The sequence below is a fragment of the Epinephelus moara genome, chromosome 4 (assembly GCF_006386435.1).
Source record: "Epinephelus moara isolate mb chromosome 4, YSFRI_EMoa_1.0, whole genome shotgun sequence".
Taxonomy (NCBI): Eukaryota; Metazoa; Chordata; class Actinopteri; order Perciformes; family Serranidae; genus Epinephelus; species Epinephelus moara.
The window spans coordinates 38,164,331-38,187,628 of record NC_065509.1 but is presented as its reverse complement, the minus strand read 5'-3'; the positions used below and the strand labels follow the sequence as shown (position 1 = coordinate 38,187,628).

At 43.2% G+C, this 23,298-nt stretch overlaps 1 protein-coding gene across 1 annotated transcript in view; it reads right to left on the bottom strand.

The window, feature by feature from the left end:
• Positions 1-23,298, bottom strand: part of spata5 (spermatogenesis associated 5) — a 156,382-nt gene that overhangs the window by 12,746 nt on the left and 120,338 nt on the right. Inside the window, exon 16 of the mRNA XM_050041823.1 lies at positions 14,716-14,880. Within this exon, the coding sequence (XP_049897780.1) occupies positions 14,716-14,880 (165 nt within the window). The remainder of the gene's footprint in view (positions 1-14,715; positions 14,881-23,298) is intronic.

The window sequence follows — 23,298 nt, the reverse complement described above, 5'->3', positions numbered from 1 at the left end:
AGACTCGGCTCTGTGTGTGTATGTGTGTGTGTGTGTGTGTGTGTGTGCATATGTGATGTGTGTGCGCAATGTCAAGGTAGGTAAAGCTCCACCTGCGTGATGTGCTCCACTGAAATTTTCTTTTTCCTGTTTGCTCCATCGTTCATACACACTAAGGGTGCTTTCAGACCTCGAGTTGTCTCGCTTTGGTCCCAATCAGGGACTCATTCGTTCGTTCATGTTCTCACGGCAGCTTTTACAAGCGGACCAGATAAAATGCCTTGCGTGAGAAAGCTCCTCTTGATTGGTCAGAATTTCCATGTGGGAAAAATCCAGGAAGTAAAGCAAACGTTGAAGAAGAGTACACTTGCAAGATAAATGTGACACTTTCTAATGTCACAATGGAGGGACAACTACGCAGGTTGATTTTAGCGCTGCTCATCGTGGACTATATTGCTGTCATTGTTCATTTTAGTCAAACCATACAGTTTGAAAACGAGGCGCGGCTCTAACTAGAAAACAATGTTTTGATGCATTGGATGTGCTGAATGTGCATATTAAGGCAGTACAGGAGGAGGTGCACATTAATAATCCTCCAGGACTGTAACATGCTCATGTTTAACCCAAACAATGTGTCATGTGACTGCAGTGGGTTCACATCCAGGTCGGAACACCTTCTCACCACAAACGAACCGCACTGAGGGGGCAAACAAACTTTAATTTGACTGAACCAAACCAAACAGCATCCTTAGATACAGAGTACCTATACACACACAATAAGCGTTCACATGTATTACTAACTCAGGTACTACGGAGTCCTGCGGAGGGTCAGGATTGTTTTTTTTTTGGCGTTCTCTTGCAATAAATTTCGCATTTTCTTGCAACATTTTTGTGCTGCCTCGCTATACTTTCCTTCATCCATTCCATCAGAGCCATACGTCTGTCTCTGCTCAGCTGCTCCCAGCCCAGCGCCCCAGCATGGATCAGTTTATTGAATTTTACTTTGAACTTGGCATTAAGTATGCTGATATACAACCAACCAGTCTGATGTATGAAGAGGCCTGTATGGTTATACTGTAGCAGCCTGGTGTCGTTTTCAGGCGATTTAATGAAGGTAAACACAGTGAACAGCTGTGTGTGACAGCGCTGTGCTCTGGCGTGGCGCTTCTCAGAGACTGCGTATTTATCAACATATCAATCCTGCAGCCTTCAGAAGAAATGGGAAAGTATTGCAAGGCGAGCACAAGTATTGGAAGAGAATGCAGAATTTATTGTGAGAGAATGTGAAGCATTGAGAGGAAATACAAAACATATTGCAAGGGAATTATGGGTGTTATTACCATACGGGCCTACCAAGCCTGGGACCAGGGGCCCCAGGGCTCTGGGGGGCCCTAAGCAAGAGCCTCTGCATGAAGTCCCTGTTATTAACTTTGCATTTCTGGTCAAAGGGTTACTCATCATGTCAATAACAGAGCCCCAAAAGTCCTAAAAAAGTAAAAATGAAAGAGTAGCCGAAACATTCACTTGGAAGATGCATGTTGTAGCTGCCCTAGGGGGGTAGGGGGGCTTTTAAACCCTGTTTCCACCAAGTCCAGTCCAATTTTTGGTCCCCCCTCAGCCCTGAGCAGAGTGACCGTCCTCTACTGACCAATCAGACTGCACTGTTCACAGCTCCACCTTTTAGTACCAGATCTGTGTGCTAGGTACCCCAACAGAGGGGGGACCAAACATGGGGACGATACGGAACGATTCATTGGTACCATCCACAACTTTTCACAGTGGAAACAGAAAAACAGCGTACCGAACTGAACTGAACTGCTCGGTGGAAATGGGGCTTAACTGATGGAGGCAGTGGTAGACCAGCAGCTTTCATGCTAAGCGAGGTTAAATTACTGGTTTTGTCAGTGGAGTCTGGCTTTGAAGAGAGTTCATCAAGAATTTCTTGGATTCTTCGTTCCCCAAAGATATGAGAGAAAAACTTGTCTTCATGAATTTAATGTGACACGGGGCAACGAACTGATACACAAATGGTTATTTGGAGATTCAACTTTTATAAAAGAAAATTTGCATCATTAGTTAATTCAAAAGTAACCTTACTTTAAATGCCAATCATGACTTCCATAGCATTTTTAGAGTCAATGATCATCGAATATGTGTAGTTCCCTCTCCTACAGGCTCCACCATCCTCTTCTGGTTTTATTAGCTAATTTCAGGTTGTCCTGTATCTTTATCGCTCTCTCCCTCCACAGTTTGGCATCCACGTCTCCTCTCACTTCCTCTGTCCTCTCTTACCTTTCTACTCTTCCTTTCTTGCTCCATTTGTCTCTTTTTTGGCTCTTGCTGCCCACATTCTGTCTTCCTGCCCGGCCAAAGGAAACAGAACGACTCGTACGCTCGAGGGCTCATATTTCCCAGGAAAAATTCAATTTGTGCTCACCATGTACTCGCACATAAACCACAGTGAAGGCTTTATATATAAAATGTAAAATTAGGGCCGATTGGAGCCATTTCCCTCTCAGCGATTGCTGGCCTTTTGCAAGCCACAGCAGCAGCAGCAGCAGCAGCAGCAGCAGCAGCCTGCCATCTGAAGCGACAAGGGAAATGTTTTCTTTTCTAACCTTTATTTAACCTGCAGCGTCGACTAAGAACAACACGCTCACAATGACAAGAGTCAAAAGACTTGTTGGGGAGGAAGTGAGCTGCGGTGTTTCACAGTCACACAGAGTTACAGAGGTGTGAAAGGCTCTTTCCTCGCAGCCTTTTTGTTGAGCTGTTGACTGTGTTTTCCGTGCCGACTGTGTTTTTCTGAGTGGCAGCGTGACCGCTCCGGTGGTCAGCCACATTGAAAGTAACACACGCATACACACACACTAGACTAGAGGTTGAACCATATTTTAGAAAATCGCTGCCAACTTCAGACCTCGTCCGACACGCATTCCACTGAGGCTGACATGTTTATTTGATGATGATTACAGATTGTTTTGTTTTTTGTTGGAGAGTCTGGATTGATGCCGTTTATCAGCGCCGTGCGTTGTGTAATTTCACTGTTATTCAAACAGCAACACGCTTTGTTGATGCATTTTTTTGCGCCTGTGTCCTTGGTGATAAAAATCTTTGCAACAACAAATACCGGGTCATAAATCAGACAGACGACACACAGAGCCAGAGGAGGAACAGCCACAACCACAACAGGTGTTAAGAGGAAACCATTTGTCTTCCTGTGAGGGTGGTTTTAAGCTGTGTGTGTGTGTCGTTGTGGTGTGTGTGTTTGTGTCATTATACAGGCGTTATTTGTGATCAAACTCTTTTTTCATGGCTTTTAATCGTTGCAAACAAGCTCCTGCAGATTCAGCGCGTCTGCTCAGGCGTCTATTTCAAAATGTGGGGGTTCACAACAAAAACTAATCATCATTCCATAAGTGCTTTCATGTCCTTTAACGGAGGCAAAAATGCCACAGCGCTTCATCAAGTTACAACTTAACACGTTGACGTTGTTGACAGAGAGCTGCAGAGGCCCTCAGTAATCTAGGAAAGGGGAATATTAAGCATTGCAGGCGGCACACTGACGTCAAGACAGACTGTTGATCTGCCTGATTTGTACGTCCTGCATTGGAACAGACTTGCTCCTGCCAGTGTGAAAAAAAAAAAAAAAAAAAAGTTAAGAAAACAATTGCGCCAGTGAGTTTGAATGGCTGTCAGCCAAGCGTCTCAGACACCTGGGCTCGGACCAAACAGCTCTCCCCCTGTTGGAGGGAAAAGACCCACCGCTATGGAGGTCGCGGTCGGTCAAAGGCATCTGTGACTGAACACAAAGATATTCTGATACGGCTGAATGCTGCAGCTTGAGGTTTTATTAAAATGCCTCAACAACCAACTCCCCCCCCCTCCTCCTCCTCCTCCTCCTCCTCCTCCTCTTCAAGGGAGATGGATGTTACGACACTGTGAGATCTCCAGGGAGGGCGGGCAGCAGGGGTTGGCACTGCCTGTCAGTCGGACGTCACCTCTACGTGCTCGGCATCTAAACAGCAGCTTCCAGTTCTGTTCTTACTGGGTTCATGCGGGGAAATCCTGATTTCTTTTGTCAACAACTTGTCAACATCTGCTAAGTGCTCATTGCTGTGGTGTTTTTGCACTTCACCTCCTGGAGGTCACCTGTCAATCACGCAGCACAGGGAGGTCTGTGGCACACTCTGTTAATGAAGTTTGAGTTTCTGGAAGTTGTGCACTCAGTGACTCAGCTCCTTTCCTGTTTATTCCAAACAAACTGCGTTGAAGAAAACACATCAATCCTCTGTGTCTGAGGATTTTTCCAGAGAAAGAAGACCTCACATCTTTGTGTGCAGCAAAACAACATTTATTTGAATGTAAAGGGCTGATACCTTAGTGATGTATACTGATATAATAAATGTGACACATATGTAGCCACGTTTCAACTGAGCAGTACGGGTCAGTTCAGTTTGGTACGCTTTCTTTCTGTTTCCACTGTGAAAAGTTGTGGATGGTACCAATGGAAGCGTTCCGTACCGTCCCCATGTTTGGTCCCCCCTCTGTTGGGGTACCTAGCACACAGATCTGGTACTAAAAGGTGGAGCTGTGAACACTGCAGTCTGATTGGTCAGTAGAGGACGGTCACTCTGCTCAGGGCTGAGTTGTGTCTGGTTTTGAGGCTCATGTAACCACTGTTCATACTGTGGAGAGTTTTATTAGTAAACTGTAACTATAAAATGAAAGGATGTTTTGCTGCCTCTCACAGCAGCTGCAGTCTGAGAAAAAATAACTTCATTGGTGGAACGTTAACTTGTAATATTACTCTAGTGCACTGGTACACTAGTGCATAAGCTGACGACGTGAATCCATATGACAACTCTGACCATCTCTTGGATGACATACACTTTTAATAATGAGTGGATCTTCAAGTGTTTAAAGATATATATTGATTTCGACCAGATTATGTGGAGCGTTCCTGTGGGCTACAGCAACACTAAACCCCTGAGCTTGCCTGAGAAGGACTAAATGCACACACCTGCTATTTTTAAATATCCCATGGAGAGAGACTCTCACTGCAGCCTGTTTTATTTTGTTCTGAAAATGTTGGCATGCAGCCTTGTTCTGTGGACGATAAACCAGGTGCAGATAATAAAGGAGGAAATACGGTAAGTGCTGGACGGAGCAGTGAGTGACAACAACCCCGCCCACATGAAAGAGTACTATCTGCGGTGGAATCGCTAGGGTCTAGGTATCATGTTTGAAGGGTTACTTTCGGTTCCAAAGGTACTATACCGAATGTGTTTGGTGGAAACGGGGGCTTATGTTGCACTACAGGGAAGCTCACATTTTTCAAGTGATTCCCAAAAAAATATGCTGACTCAACAGTTATTATGCTGTTACATTAGTTGTCGATTAACAACAACCTTTACTGCTCAATCTCATCAAAGCTCATTGCCTTTATCATGGCAATTCTTCTGTCGACATTGCTCTGGCACAAGAAGCTGATGATGTCCCCATTCCCCACGTTTTTTGTTGTACATATCAACAAAAACCTTTCATATTGAGTGGTAAAACCCACCGTATGTCTGTGTCACCATTTCCGTCCAAGCGCACCTACTTTGTAAATGTTCAAACAGTGCTAGCAGCCTAGCACCAGACAGACAATGGTAAGCAACCAAGAAAAAGACAATAAGGATGTTTACTGAAATGTTCTCATATTCTATTCTTGTGGTAGACTTTGTGATTATCAGCAAATATTGTATCATTGTCCAAAAAAATCTATATAATGTCATATAGTGATACTTCAGATTTACGCCCCTACTACTACTGACAGCCACGCGCAGTTGGAGTCTAATTATTAGCATCTTCAGAGAGTTGGTGGTAACTGAAGTGTATTTATAAGGGGTGTCATGACGACATGCAGCACCAACAGCACTGTCACGTCTAAATACCTTGCCTCACGTTTTGAGGAATACCTCTGCACCTTGTCGGTTAGGACCTGCAGCCTTCTGAAAATCTAAAAGTTTGGTTCTCTTTTATTTTCACTGCCACTGTGTTGCTTACTGTGTTCTCGGCACAAATGCAGCATTTATACTTTGCCACATGAATAATGTCGGAACAAAAAAGGGAAACTTGCACTCAGCTGCAAAACTTTATGGCCGTGTTTGTGCTGTAATATCATAAGCGCAATATCTTTTGTGAATCAGACCTTGAGAAAGAGCAGATAGTGGTTATGATTCACCTGTTAATGTGTGATTTGCCACAAATTTGAAACTTTTCCAGAGTGTGAAACCTGCGTAAGACGTGTGAAAAATATACATATGTGTTCTGTTGACTAAATTAGTACCTGAGTGGTCAAATGTTTGCTCTAGATTTTAAAGAGATGGAAAACATTCTCATCTTTACAACAAGAATCCCGAGTTCGGACTGAAATCTGTTTATAGAGAAATTTTAAAAAGCACTGTGTCGAAACCTAAGAGGGCTTCAGCTTTCCAGTAAGGCTACAAACAAGGCCTGGAACTGACTCAGTGCATGTGACAGGGTGCAATAAATCCTCCAGGTCTTTTCCTGTCAGGGCTTGATCATAAACAGAAAAAAAAGAGAGAAGTGGAGTAGCATCACACCTTCCTCCAGGAGCAAGTTAAGCCCTTCTTCTTCTTCGAGACAACACTGCGATTACAGTATCAAATGTTGCTTCTGTTTAGGAAATTGATGGCAGAGGTGAGGGAGGAGAGCCGGCAGCAATTTTCTGCGAGTTGAAGGTGTGTGTCTGTGTGTGTGTGTGTGCTTGTTGGGAAACCAGATGTCACTCCGGGCAGGTAGGAAGACAGGTGATTTTAACAAGCTCCTAGCTCCAAACTGACAACAACTGTGTCCTCCTGCGTGACCCCCACCACCCACCCACCTCCTCCCACTCCTCTCGACCCTGCCTCCCTCTCCTCTCAAACAAGTCTGAAATCCCAGGAATGTAATTAAAGTCAGAGCTTCAGGTAGTCAGACTGCCAAGACGGAGGACTGAAAGGTGCTCAGTGGGCCCATTCGTGCATCACCTCTACAACAATGGGCGCGCCATCCGCTAACGCCCGAGTAATCAACCCCCTCATTGAGTTTTATACAGAGAGATGTCAAACTGTGGTTAAAAACAACAAAATTATGATCAAAAAGTGGAAGAAATTCACTGAATATTTTGGGGCAGAGGTGGCCTAATGGTTGAAGTAGTGAGTTTATAACCAGATGACCGATTTGATCTTCGAACTGACAGTGTAAATCTGGGCAGGGAAGTAACTGAGCTTCAGTTTCATGCCAGTCCAAGACCCTTTTAGGACAGCGCATCTAAACTGATAATGGCTTGACTTGGCTAAGTATTAGGCTTCAATCTCAATACTGTTTGACTCTGTCTTTCAACAGAGTCATTTTTAGGCCACAAGGCAATGGGCCATGATTGCAACAAACAGTATTAGAAGACAGCAAAGAGAAGTATATGGCTAAAGTGGATTTTAGAAATGATCATCAGCTCATGTTAAATCTGAACTAAGCAAGAAGTGAGGCTGCCACACTGAAGACTACAACCAAATCACCGTTAAAGCTCCACGATGACACTGACTGCAGTTAACAGAAGATTTGTCACACAACTGCAAAGCCTCCACACGACCAGTCGACAGATGGAGAGAGACGAGAACGCAACGCAAGCAAGTGACAACAAGAGATGGAGCGACAGTCAGCAGTGACAGTGTGTGAGATATGAAAACTGAAACTGGACTCGGGACGCTCAGTGGCCCCCAGCTTCAATAAGCATCCCGCTGTTGATTTACGACCTCCCCCCGCCTCCCCTCATCCAGCTCGCTCCCTGGCAGCGTCGCTCATCGGCTGCGGCTCAGCTGCCTGCTGCATTCGCAGTTAGCATGCCAAGTCAAATATAATGGCTCAGTGCTCTGTCACACAGAGATGGAGAGGTCCAGCTACTCTGAATGTCCACACCGAGGCAATACCACTCATTCCTCTGAGTTATATAAGACTGTAACTCTGCCAGAGGATGTTTGGTACACGAGCATGTCATGATACTAACTGAGGAAATGTAAAAACATACAGTTTATTTTTCTAATGTACAAATATATTGATGTATAATACTGCTCTATATAATATCTGCTGCCTGTAGGCTTCATCTGTTGCTTTATTTAAGTAACAGAGTTTGAGATTGTTGGTATCATAATGTGCTTTAAAATCATTAATTAATCTAAAATGATCACAAACATCAATTTTTGCTGTGACAGAATTTAAAAAATGTAAACTCAAATGAGTTTTGTCGGATGTGTCTTGGGAGTGCTGCTGGATATTGGACACAACTGTCCCCCTGTGTCCTCTAGCGCTGAAACTGGTCTGCAGTCCATTGCAATCCATTTTGAAGGGGAGTTAGTTAGTCGCTCACTCAGTTGAGTAACAGTGAATTTCCTGCATTTTTGTCGAGTTTTTCTGCACCCATTTATGGTGTACATGTCTTTCATTTTGTCAAAATACCGTAAAATGTAAACCAGTCTCTTTAACAAGCCTGGTGTGGCTACACATTTTGACTCAATTAGAGGCCTGGTCTGGTTGCCAAGCAGTTATTTTTATAGAATTGTTTGGATGTATAAAACCAGATTGTTGACTACCTACTTGAGCTAATGTTCACTAGCAGCTTAGATTGTGCATACAAATATTAATATTTTACCTTTTGTCAATATGGAGAAGCTACACATCGTTAGCTTGGTTGTTTTCATTTTACTGAAACCATGAGAGGCGGCACGGTGGTGTGGTGGTTAGCACTGTCGCCTCACAGCAAGAGGGTTCCCAGTTCGATCCCGGATGTGGGAGCCCTTCATGAGCACCAGAGAAGACTGTAATTCATTCAGATTTACTGGCATGACTCCTTTCCTGTGAGGCTGTCATAAAGTCAGAATATGTGTCCATTCTTCGATTACCTGTCAAGTTATTTATATTCCTCTAGACCATAAGGGTCCACTGATCAAGAGAATCAAAAGTGTGTGTGAAGTGGTGTTGTGTCGGTATGTCGGGTGGCGTAATTGTCAGGTGCCTTGATACAAGTTTCATAACATAACTGATACGTTATTCAAAGTATTCAGTGTACTTTAATACAAGTTATATTCATACAACATGTGTCCCCTGCGTCTGCCCTACAATCTGCACCTATGCCTGGTGGCCATAGGCTTAATCAGCACTGTGAGAACAAAGCTCAATGAACGTGCTTGAATTAATCTCTAAGTAAAAGTCCCTCACTACAGCTTTAAGATATAAACAGCAGATTTCTACATATACATAAATAGGCCTATTGTTTTCAGGGTCTATGTTTCAACAGGAAATGTATCTTTATTTAACAAAGGGGTGAACATCTGATTAAGAAGTCAACAGTCTCCAGTGTTACCAGAAACACTGTCCAAGTGGTCAACATTACCATTTTCATCATTTACTGTATTTACTGCAATCTCATTTACTGTAAACTGCGGCGACATGTGTCTTCCTGCAGCAGGAAACACAAACACTTTGGGATTTTGGAGGGGCGAGGGTGGGGTAACATCCAGGTGAAAAAACAATCTCCTGCTTTTAAAGACGCAGCTTTTTTTTTTTTAGTAAAAATTGGTTAAAAACAATGAAAGTGATGAGCCTTTTAACTTATTATAACTTATTATATTATATCTTTAAGCACAACAGTGACATATAGAGTATAAAAACAGCTGGTCAAGATATGACCAGTCAGCAGTCACGGTCTGTGTGTTTGGACATTTACTTGTTTATTTACTCGGTGATTTGCTGCATTTGTCCCTCGCTGCTCTTGTCTTGTAAACACAGCATTATCTTCAGTACTGTGTGGCTCCGTTATCTGTATCCTGTTTTCTCTCAAACTTCCCCTCAGTGATCACGGGAGTTTAAAGTTTCATCTCATCTAATCTGATCTATAGCGTCGGTATGTAAAATATAATCCCTACACAGGTGAGACACGGCTTCTTTTCCACCTATGAACTCTTATCTGCTTCGCTGTGGCATTTCTTTGAATTTTTTGTGGGGTTTCAAGAACTCGACGGCAAGTGACTGCAAACCTCCATTCCACAGATGAGACAGTACACCAGAAACCCCGATGTCAAACACAACACCTGATAGCGGGGGATTGGTTTCTTACTGCATACCTACTCCAGGTGTATGCCTGCTTTAGGCTGCTTTTTTGGGTGGGGGCTGCCGAGTCAGGAATCAAGGAGAGAGCATGTACTCTCAGGATATGAGGAGGCCCTATAGATAACCCCTGACTGCCCTCGAGAGGATCATAATGTCAAGAGAAGAGACGGAAACACCTCAACACCTCGCTGTCCTGATCAGACTTGATTTTGGAGGTGATAAACAGTTTTCTGAGCTCGCTGAAAGAAAGGTTGATGTGGCTGGCGTGCACACATGCATGTGTCTGTTAAGTGCAACTGTTACATGGTGAAGTTATATAAGATATTTTACAACTTGGACCCTATTTTCCCAGGAAAACAATTAGATCTGCACACCCAAAAGGAAAATATTTCTTTGATCCAACACTCCTTTGATTGAACACTGAATGTGCCTATTATTACTGTAAATAAGTGACTAATGAGGACAACAACTTTTGAAATTGGGCCAGTATTGAGCGAGAGGGCTACAGCCAGCAGTGGTAAAACAGGCTGCAATGTAACCACTTGGGGGATGTGCACACCGTCAATATATGTCCACTAAAAGTGCTTCTTTTTGCCGCTGACAGGCTCAAACTGTTATTCTAAGGGTGCTTTCACACCTGTACATTTTGGTGCGGTTCAATTGAGCTCAAATTCGATTGCCCCCTAAGTGCGGACGGATTTGAACACAGCAATCACACTCAGGTGTGCACCAAAACAACCAGACCGAGACCTTCTTGAAGAGGTGGTCTCAGTCCGGTTACAAACGAACTCTGGAGCGGTTCGTTTGTGGTGAGAACGTGTTCCGACCTGGATGTGAACCAACTGCAGTCACATGACACATTGTTTGGGTTAAACATGAGCATGTTACAGTCCTGGAGGATTATTAATGTGCACCTCCTCCTGTACTGCCTTAATATGCACATTCAGCACATCCAATGCATCAAAACATTGTTTTCTAGTTGGAGCCGCGCCTCGTTTTCAAACTGTATGGTTTGACTAAAATGAACAATGACAGCAATATAGTCCACGATGAGCAGCGCTAAAATCAACCTGCGTAGCTGTCCCTCCATTGTGACATTAGAAAGTGTCACATTTATCTTGCAAGTGTACTCTTCTTCAACGTTTGCTTTACTTCCTGGATTTTTCCCACATGGAAATTCTGACCAATCAAGAGCAGCTTTTTCGCGTAAGGCATTTGATCTGGTCCGCTTGTAAATGCTGCCGTGAGAACACGAACTAGGTCTGAGAGCACCCCAAGTGTCTGACAACATGATCCTACAGAGACCTTGAGGAGGGAGATCCTTTTTGTTTAACCAGAGAAAGCCCAGAAATCGCTGTTGCCAATCCCATCAGACTCTTTAATGAAACAGTGATTTTATAAACGTAAATAAACCCTTAATTTACCCAGTAATATCTAAAAAATATTCTGGCTTCGTACACGCTTAAGTGAATACGCTTCACTGCTTTGTGAGAGTTAGGTAAGAAGATTTATATAATTTTGATGTTTGACTGTTGAATATAAGACTGGAGAGGGGTTGAACAGCAGGCCTCGCTCTGTCCAGCAGAAACAAAACCTGCGTACCAGCAAAATTTAAGTTCACTAACATGTTTATTTAATAATGTCTCTCTAAAACAAAAGTTTCCACAGAATTTTTAAAGGCTGTTTCACCTCTTGGAAACTCTTCAGATGAGTTTATGGTGGAATTGGCAAAGGCGATTTCAGGGTGGTTTCTGGATCATCAAAAAGGATCTTACTCTTGGTTGTCAGGCACTTAGAGTAATAATCCGAGCCTGTCAGTGGCAAAAAAGAGCAGATTTAATGGACACAAACTGACGGTGCAAACATGCCACAAGTGGTGACATTGCAGGTTTCGCGACGACCAGCTGCAGCACTCCCGCTCAATGCTGGATCAGTTTCAAATATTGTTGCTCCCATTAGTCACTTAGACATTAAAATAGGGTCCAGGTTAAAAAATGTCAAACTTACCCTTTAAAGCACCTGAAAACCTGGTATCAAATCTGGAGTGATTCTCTACAAGATTTAATATTTGTGACTAAGTGTGGAAAAATTACTGTTCAATTCTGAAAAAAATCCTTACATATAAATCAATAAAAATTAAATTTGGACTCTTATTTTGAAAATTAATGTATGTATGCGTGGTTCAGGTAGAGTTTGCATGGGTCTGCTCTGGAAACACTCAAAAACAAATGAAGAAATGTAACCAATATGTTTCTAACTTTAGTGGATAATGTGCCCATATAAGAGGACGCCATCACTTATAACCAGAAGCTGATTATGAAAATTGTTTCAAGATCCAAACACTTGCCTCCTGCACTATCTCAGGCAGTCACATGAAAGACCCATCACAGATTCTTCTGTACACGGCAGAGCTCACAAACATGCCACATATAAACCATGACAAGCACAACAATGAAATCTGTGTTTCCAAAGCCTGCCGTGGCACGCTAGTCTCTGAACCATTTCAAAACGCTTGTTTTCTGCGCCTGTCAGAAGACCAGCATGACATTTCTATCATGTCCGTGACCCTTAAAGTCTAAATATACAGCTGGGGTTTACATGCAGGCTGTACATCTTAGGGGAATGTTGTTTTTTTTCTCTGTAAGATGGTGTATGAACTGTGAGTCACGTTGAAGGACAAACATGATTTCTCTGACAAAGAACAAGACAGATAGAGAGAACCAGAGCAGCTACAGAAAACTTTCTAAAGCTCTAAATCCGGCAGTAAATAATCCACACAGGCTAAAAGCTGCCAGACTTAAAGTTGGTAAATTAGTTTATTTGGCCAAAAGGTGACGCACTCTTTTTAAGCTGTGCCCTTTGCCTCACAGTTTCTTGGTTATTTGTGTCTGGAGGACGGTAGCAGTCTCTCTGCCTGAGACAATGTGAATCACGCGGCAGACGAATGCAGAGAGACAAATCTGTCACACAAAGGAGTGTTTGTACGATTACTCCCAGTCTGCTGTGAGATCACGAGGGCGCTCTGTGAAACAGTACAGAGACGACACAGACATCATGGAAAAGCACAGTAACATCTCGCCGTGATGCAGTTTCTGCTTCAGGGGTCAGAAGTAGTCAGAGGGTAAAGACGTAGGCCTGTGAATGCAGGGTTGTTGCTTTGGATTATTTTACTTGGGGTTTGGTGGGGATGTATCATCTTTACGATACGCCTTTATTTTGAAATTCCAATGGAACGTCTATGTAACCATCAAAGAGCGTCAGGCAGATGATGGCAAGCAGCCAAAAAAGACGATGAGGACATTTCCTAGCTTCTCAGGAATTAATCAGCAGTGTGGAAATATTTGGATTTAAAAACAAAACAAACAAAAAAAAAAAAAATGGGTCATCAGACAAATGCAAACAATGCCAATATGAGTTATGGTGCATCTACGGCTAGCTCAGCTAGCGCTACTGAACTAGCTAACGTTACAGCTTAGACAAGGAGCCATTAGAGCACAGGCCTCTCGTGCATAAGGGAATGCATGTGTCCCTCTGCGTAGTGATACCATTGGTGGGTGTTGTTCGGTACAAAGAAAATAGTTCTTTCATGAAACGTTCCACAACAAGGTCTGTGGATCGCACCACAAGCCGAGTACCATCTAGTTCCATTATATTGGAGAGAAGGCAGACATCTCTTCAGTCGATATCTCCAACACTCTGCAACTCACACCAAAACTATCTAGACTGATAAATTGTGCTACAGGTAAGAGAGATGACATGTATTTTTTTTTTTTAATTTTGGGGTGAACTGTCCCTTTAAACCAACAATGTGTAAGGAAAAAGTAACAATAATACATGTAATTGGTTAACTTGTGAATAAAGATAAAGATGCTAGGCTGCTAATTTATGCAATGTAAAAATGGCGTCTAGCAAAAAACAACTGTTTTGTCTACGAACCTTTGCAGTTACTGATTTTACACTTTTCTTAAATGTGCTTGTTGTTAAGTCATGTTTTATGTGTGATAGTGGAGTCAGTTTAAGTTAAAGGTAACTTTACTGAACTTAACTGGTGACAATTATTTATGCTATTTCTTCTCTTTTCAGTTTCTCCTGCAATCAGTTGTGTTAAATGTGCATATAATATTGTCAGTTGCAGCCCCTGAATTAAATCAGATGAAATCGTATCATAGCAAATATCCTATCATAGTCCAAAGAATCCACGTAACATTGTACCATGATGAAGCTGGTGATTTGCACCTCTGATCTTTAGTAAGACATGAAAACTATTTTCAGTTTGAGCTGACAAGAAACAAGTGGACTGCATGGCTGTCAAACTAATATCCTAAAATCTGGTGAGAGAAAACTACATGGCTTTGATTGCTCCAACATTTAGACTACACCTTCAAACTTTACAAACAAAAACAACACTGCAAATACCTTTTTGTTAAAGGAGAAGAGTGGATTTTAAATCAAGTTGGACTTTGGGGCAGACCGCTGCAGAAGTAGACACTTGTCATTTGGTTTCAAGAAATCTTTTGCTCCCAGTGCAAAATGGATCCTTCCTGCTGCACTCATTATAAATCATTTAAAGGAAATGTAACGCACCTCTGCTCCAGAATACTTGCTGGTCCGAGTCACCAGGTCATCAAGACACACATTTTTGGCCACAGGCATGTTGCGGAACTGGAGAGAAAATATCTCCTTTCTGGTTGGAGCATCTGGAAGAGGCACATAGACGATTCGGTCAAGGCGACCTGGACGCATCAGAGCCTGTGGGACGGGAAAAAAAGTTTAACATCATATTTCATAAACTGTCACATACAAGTCTTACAAAATGAAGCTTCCACATTAATACTGAGCATCAGTGGAATCTTTTTCAGCTTGCTGAGAGTAACACATTAAATTCAACTGAAATATACATTATTTTATTCTAGCAAATATTTTGTACATAATTATTTTGGGGTCACAGCGATACTGTCAGGACACCGTGGCTCTGACCTTTTACCTCCTCACTACTTGCTAGGTCCAGAAGCTTCCTCTGCATCTGCACTAATCGTACGCCTCTCTACACAGGACCATGAACCAAATGCCTAAAATGCAAACTGTGAAATGTAAGTTTTCCACTTCTGGCAGTCAGCGTGGAGACAGAGTTGACGTTATCTGATAAACCCTCCACTTCCTACAGATCACATCTACGTGACCCCAAAACAGTCCTTGAGTACCCAAAGCCGCCGCTGTCTCGCTTGTCAGACGTCATTAAGTGGCAGGCGCCTCTCAAACACAGACAGGCAGACGGACAGACAAATATGCCGTGTCTCCATTCGCTCTCCTCAGCCAGGCAGTGACAAGCTGTGGTATGGTGTGGTATTGTTTGGTTTGGGTTGTGTATCCATTTGACCATCCAGCTAACCAAAGAACAGCGGGGTTTGAAAATAGCAAAATGCATTTGACTCGCCGTGAATTAGCATTTAATTTCAGCGCTGGAATGAAGAATCAACAGAAAAACAAACATCAACTGGAACTGACAGTTTCATTGTTGTTCTTCCCCCAAGACTCAGTGAGGCCGGGTTGTAAAGACAGTGGAGACCCTGGCTTCGGGCCAGACAGGCCACAGCGGGGCTAAACCCCGGCCAGCGGAGACGAGGCAGGAGACACACGCAGACGCAAGCCATGCAGGAGGTCACGTCAGGAGTGATCAGTGAAGGTTGGAGGGACCGGACCAGCAGCCTTTGAACTCTTGTTTACATAGACATCACACTGCTGTTCCTGCTTCTCTGCATGTACCATGTATCTCCCAGGCCTGACAGCCTCGTTTCTTTTATATGCATAGTCTCTGAACATTCATAGTATGTCCGTGTGTATAGGAATAGATTATAACAGAATAATAAGTAATGGAACAGGTTTTAGTAAAGGATGGCATTTAATCCAAGTAGCCAAGTAATGCTGAAAGACAATTTTGAAACGACAATTAGAATTAATCGTTATTTATCAAGCAAAAAATATCAGTTGCTATTTTTCTGTTTTATTCTTTGTAAACTGAAACTTTCTGGTGATTTGGACTGTTGATCAGACAAAACAAGCCATTTAAAGACTTTGTCTCTGGGAAATTGTGAAGGGTATTCTCCCCGTTTTCTGACATTTTATGGACAACATGCTTTTTGATGAGTCTAAAAATAACAACTCAATTGCTCAAATAAATGTTGCCATTGTAAGTTTCTCCAAACCAGAGATATTTTACATTTGCATGTTTTATTTGTAGTGAATATGTTGAAACTTTCCGTTTCTTCGTTTTAATTTTCAATTTTATGTTTTGACAATGCTGTAGTTAACACAAAAAATACTTGGTTACAGTCACGATAAGATCATGTTTGGCTTAAAATATCTGGTTTTGTCACCACAACCACTGCTGGAAACGTGCTGACATAGCCTTAAAGATACCCATTTGTTGTCGCAACAATCATTACTGAAAAGGTGCCAATCCCATCCTGTTGTTTTTGCCACAACTACTGCTGCAAGGATGCCGACCTCACCATTAAAGATACCCGGTTGTTGTTGCAATAACCACCGCTGGAAATGTGCTGACCTTGCCTTAAAAAAATCCCTGTTTCGGTTGCAACAACCGCTGCTGGAAATGTGTCAGTGTCCTTTTAAAAATTACCTGGTTGTTGTCGCAACAACCATTACTGAAAAGGTGCTGACCTCACCACAAAAAATATCCAATTGTTGTTGCCACAACCACCAATGGAGATGTGCCAACATTGCCTTAAAATACCTGGTTGTGGTTGCAACAACCACAGCTAGAAATGTGCCAACCTCACCTTAATAAAATACCAGGTTGTTGTCGCCACAACCACCACTAGAAATGTGCCAACGTCACCCTAAAAAAATACCAGGTTGTTGTCCCTAAAACTACTGCTGGATATGTGCCATTGGCCGTAACAAATATCTGACTGTTGTCGCCACAACCACCACTGGAAATGTACTGACCTTGCCTTAAAAAATACCCTGTTTTGGCTGCGACAATCACGGCAGAAAATGTCCAAACCTTGCCTTTAAAAAAGCAGTTGTTGTCCCAACAACCATTGCTGAAAAGGTGCCTATCCTGCCTTAAAAAATATCCTGTTGTGCTTGCCACAACCATTGCTGGAAATATGCCGACCTTGCCTGTTTTGGTTGCAACAACCACAGCTGGAAATGTGTCCAGGTTTTCTCAAAAAAAAAAATACTCAATTGTTGTTGCCACAAACATTGCTAGAAATGTCACAACATGTTTAAAAACACTGCGCACTCGAACACTCGAACAGTAGTCTGCTGATGTCTGGTGTTTGGCAGCTGTCTTGCTTCGGTCTGCCATCTACCATTCCCTCCTCCTGATAAGAAACTCAACTTATATGCATGTAATCTGAACTACATCACTTTAGAAACATTGGTATGATAGGTATGAAATGGACAAATGTAACTGTGGTTTGCAGAAATGTACAATGCAAACATTTTCTTCTGGCAGCTGGGCTGAAAGTATCAGCTGAAACAACTGTGAAAAAAGATAAATGAAATGACACAAAATGGATCCAAGGTCAACACTCTGAACCTCAACTTTTAAGCCAACATGGACAAGAAGTCCTTGAGATGAATGGACATAATGAAAACTTGAACATCCACAATGGAACTGGAGCTGTGATTGTTTTGTCACCTGCTGCTTTCATAGTTCAAAATCAACCGCTGTGACAAAGACAAACCTTGTAAGCTGCAGCCTTGTACTCAAGGTACTAGGACACAAACCATTAAATGGTCTTAACCATGTTACATTTTAAGTCCATCTGCTTGCAAAGTGTGGCGGATGCAATTTTAAGAGTTTTGTTTTATAGTTTTCTTTATTTCCCCTCTGGATAACTAATTCCCATTTACTGGGGCGATGGACAGTTTTCCTGCCTTTTATCTGTTGCTTTTTTGTGTTCCTGTGTGTGCGTATGGAACATGAGAGGATGGAAACTGGAGACAAACATTAGTAGCTACCCTTAGGTAACCACAACAGAGCCATGTCTGACAAAGGAGCAATGGATCATGAGAGGAAATGTTCTTGTTTTTCAGGTCTCTGGATTCTTCCACTCATTTGAGGAGAGGGTCTGGCTGTGGGTGACGAACCATGGGCATAAAACGGATGGAGGGGAATAACGTCACCATGATTCAAAGCGGGGGAAAGGATGGCTGTTTGGGAGACCTGCTGGGAGATGGATGGATAGCAGGTTTGAGGGCTGCAGCATTAAATTAAAGTCATAAGGGCTGGAGACTCGGGTAACTTGATAAGATGCGTCTGGCAAAACAACTATAAAACAACACATGTGAGAGTTTGATGCCGAGGTTCTTCCCACAGGTTAGAGGGTATTGTAGGTTCGTGCGTGTGCAGGAGGTGAGACGGGTGCACTGGGGATTGCAGTCTGTAGTTGTTTGTCACAGCAGGTCGAGCCAGTCGCGGCAGTGCGTATTGCACTATGCAGAGGACGTGCCAGGGACACTTCCTGAGTTGCTCTCCCTGGAAGAATCTGGCGGCTGCATGCCAACACAAACCTGCTGACCCCTGGCTAAATAACTCACACAGACAGACACTCCCACGCACACAAACACAAACAAATGCACATACGCGAACGTGCACGGAAATGCACAATTCCGGTTAATGCTTTTTAGTCTTTTTAATGTCTGATCCATTTATCTAGTGCAAAGACACCGCCTGTTACTTTATCAGCCGTTAATTCTCTCCACACGCATAATGGAGAAGTGCCCGTGGCTTCCAGGCGCTCAGGCTCCAAGGGTTCCAAGGCGCTCCCAAAAAGCAGAGCCGACCCTCAGCTTTGAGACTGCTAAACTCATCTGACTGCCCTGGAGGGAAAGAAAGGTTTTTTTTTCTTTCCTCTCAGCAAGAGCAGGGGGCCCATCCATCACTTAACAAGATACACTTCCTGTTCTCAAGGATCCGGGGGTGGGGGTAGGAGAGGAGGAGAAGGAGGAGGAGGGGAGGAGAGCGAAGAGGAGGAGGAGAAGGAGGAGGTAAGGGGGGACCCCAAGAGACAAATACTTGGCTTGGCATGTCGGGCAAGCGTTGACGGGCTCTTTTCGTAACGGCATCATTCCACCTGAAGTCTTGGCTCGACTGGCAGAGGGCAAGAGAAGAAGGAGGGAGGGAAGGAGAAGAGAGAGGAAAGGACAAAAACAGCCAGACCAAAGGGACCCAGACAATCCACTTGAAAGGACTACAGGACCAAAACCCTGCAAACAAACACAGATAAGTGGTGTGGGAGACAGAAAGCCCCCGTCTACAAAATGCAAAATGCAGTTGGATAAACGAGTCTGCATGACGGATCGCATCCACCTTGTTGCACCACTGACATGATAGGCATCATTACACATGAGCCATTAGTAATTAGAAATGCCCCCAGGTAAGAAATACCAACTAGCTTTAAGTCAACATTAAAGCATTAATACAGCACTAAATCTGGGCAAGTGCACACTGTGGACTACCCTGCAGAGCAAAATCAGGCAATCGACTGTTGGGAAAGTTGTCAAAAAAACAAGTAAGGCCTATGTTGGATCAGTCAAGCTGATCAAAACACACAAACAGAAAAAACAGAGAGAAAAGAGAAGAGAAAAAAAACCCCTCATCCGCTCTCTCTGCGGCAAGTTTCACTGCCGATAACAACAGTAATCATTCCAGGCATTGCAATCCTCCTCAAGAAGTGATTACCCCCTAATGACAGACGACTTCCTATCTGCGAAGGCCGGTACCTCTCCCTAACCAGCGTGGAATGCTGGGAATCTTCTCTTTGGAGCGTTGTTGCTGAGCACATTCTTGGCCAGCTTCAATCTGACCTGCTCTGAGCTACGTCTACAAACTGTTTACAAACGGACGCCCCCGCAATTCAGGTGTCTTATTCTTAGATGGCAGCCTAGACACGGCGCGGCTGAATCAAGATCAGATCCGCCTTGTTGCTCACACTCCCTTCAGATCAAATGAAAAATGAAAGGAAACACTGGATCCACGACACCGAACATGATGACTAAGTTCTTCCCTGCACATCTGGTGAAGTCTCTCTTTTCTTTTCAAAAACTCTTTTTGTTTGTGCTTTTTTTTTTTTCCAGAGTGCAGGATGATAGCACGCTGTCTGGCTGAATAAGTGGCTTGCCTGGGGAGACATGAGTTGACTTTGTTCCCTGCCTGAAGGCATTTGCTGTATGTGGTTTCCTAACCTGTCAGTCCGCAATCCTCAGAGGCCTCGGTGAGTCATACTGACTCGGAGATGGGCCACCCTGGATTTATGCAGAACACACACCAAACAAAAAATGCAGAAAGCGCGATGGGAACGGAGCACTCACAGTCGGGTCAGAGAGGTCGACTTCTGGAGTTCATATTTCGGAGATTAATACAGGATACTGACTAAATACCAGCAAATGTTGGCTATATTCAGGGTAAAAACAATATTTTAGGTAGTTATTCCGTCTACTTCACAGCAGTCTACTTTGCTGTTAAATCAGCAATTTGGGATGTGGCAGCGGATGGACCACAAGGTTGCGTCTTGATCGATTTCCCATTCTCTTTAAGAAGTAGCTCGATTTCAAAGACAACAAGTCTGAGGGTGTTGTCAGACTTTGTTCATACACTTAAATATTGTGGCCTGTAGAGTCTGGTGGAGGGTATATGCAGGTATAGGAGGTATACCCACCTCTTCCTCTGGCTGTTTACAGTACACCCACCTATCAGCCAAAAAGCCATTAGAATATACAGGAGAATAAACTCACTTTGTCTTTGGTGACCTATTCATCAACCCAACAGTACAGCCAACTCATCAACTGCCACTAGACAGAACAAGGATTGTTTGTTACATGGTTTGGGAGGGAGTTTGTTTTCATAGATGAGAATCCTTCTGAACCTTACGTCAATTGTGCAACAGACATGCATGGCAAGATTGTGTGGCATCTATGGCACTTGAGATGTGCTATTTTTACATCTTCCATAACATGAAGCCTACGTATGATGACTTCAGTTGTATTAATGCATCAGAGCCTTCAAATGATGTGCATTTTTTTCTTAACAGACCAGTGTTTTGCTCCTTGGTTCAAACTTTACACCATCATGGGTGGATTATGAGACAGTGGGCCCCTGGGCACAGATATGCAAAAGGCCCACCACCTCTCCTTCATAGTGGTTTGCCTCTTTTTTGCTGTTTTGCATCTTTTTGTCGTCATTTTGTCTCTTTTCGGTCATTTTAGCCCCATGTCCACTGAGCAGTACAGCACGGTTCAGTTCAATTTAGTACGCTTTTTTTCCGCTTCCACAAAAGTTGTGGATGGAACCAACTGAACTGTTCCCTACCGTCCCCATTTTTGGTCCCCCCTCTGTTGGGGTACCTAGCACACAGATCTGGTACTAAAAGGTGGAGCTGTGAACACTGCAGTCCTTGATTGGTCAGTAGGGGACGGTCACTCTGCTCAAGGCAGAGTTGTTGCTGGTTTTGAGGCTCATGTAACCACTGTTCATACCGTGGAGAGTGTTAGATACATTAGTAAACTATAACTGTAGAATAAAAGGATGTTTTGCTGCCTCTTGCAGCAGCTGTAGTCTGAGAAAACAATAGTTAATTCACTGGGCCGACTGCCAGCAACTTTTAAGGTGGAACGCTCACTTGTTATTTTACTCATTGTATGAGTTGACGACATGAATCTGTCAGCACACCTTAAATTTCAGTGTGACAACTCTGACCATTAGTTTAGTTTTTATTGTCTCTCTTACTACTATCTTGAAAGTGTTTGGTGGAAATGGGGCTTTTGTGTCTCTATGTAGTCACTTAGTGTCTCTTTGCAATTCCCTTCCTTTGTATCTCATTCATTTTGAGTCTCTTCTTGGTCTGTGCATATCTCTTCAAGTGACATTTTGCAGTTGAAGGCCAGGGGGGCCCCCTCACACTGTGCCTGGGAGGCCCATTCAGTGATCCATCCATGCACACCATGAAGACCAGGCACCCATGACCTGAAGCTACTGCAATATTTAGACTAATATGATTGTATTCTTTTTTTTTTTTTTTTTTTTTTCACTCTGCTGATACAAGCTGCTATTCAGCTTCTGTTACATGGAGCTTTTGGCTTTTGGAATGAATTCCAGGAGCTTTTTTGAGGCCAACTCTTGCACCACATATCGAACCAGGATTAGATTTTGTTTTTTCCAGTTCCTTCAAATCCCAATTACATTGACTGTCAGCTAAAGCAGATCTATACTATCTACTGGAGGGTTCTGCACACAACATCTTTCTATAAAGATGACATAACCTTGGACGAGGCCACGCTGTGTTCAGAGGGACACTCAACTTGCTTTCTGTCAGTCCTGATTTTGATGTGGGAGAGGATCAGAGGAGGAACAGGGTGGGGAGAAAGAGAGAGTAAATCAGAGAGCGAGGGGAGGGGACAGCAGAGCGGAGAGAAGGAGAGAGAGATGAGAATGACAGGGGGGAGAGAGCGACGGAGCGAGCAGCACAGAGAGAAGCAGAGCTGGCAACCAGTCAAAAACATGAGAGGCTTTCACTCTGGATTTTGCCCTTGAGTCAAACTTGCATCCGGCAGGCGAGGCCACCGTGTCCAAGAACTAAATAACTCTGGCGCTGTTAACCCCATACTGTCCCCCGTACTCTGCACAGCCAGGAGGAAGTCAAGATTTGTAGTTCAAAATGAGGTATAAATCATTTGAACAGGTGCGATTTGTTCTCAGAAAATGACTGCTTTGGTATGGTAAAGCCACGGAGAAAAGAAAAGACTTCAAAACAGTTCTCATTTTCCTACAAAACACACAAGAATTGCACAATGCCACGTTCCTCCTAAAACAAATACATGTTGTCGTGGAGGATCATTTTCAAACTGATTTAAATTGTTTTTTAAACTTTAACTACAAAACAAGTTTAACTTAAGGGCTTTACAGCAACATGAATGGGTACATTTTCAGCAAGCCACTAAATCTTATAACAATGCCTCTATAAGAGGATGATTCTGGTTTATTACACCTTGATTCTCTTAAAATAATAATTACATTTTTCTCAAAGTAAATGTTGACTTTTGAAAACAAGGCAATTTCACAACAGCCCAACAGGTCAAATACAGGTTTTAGACAAACCCCCCCCCCCCCCCCCCCCCCCCCCCGCCCCCCCACCCACC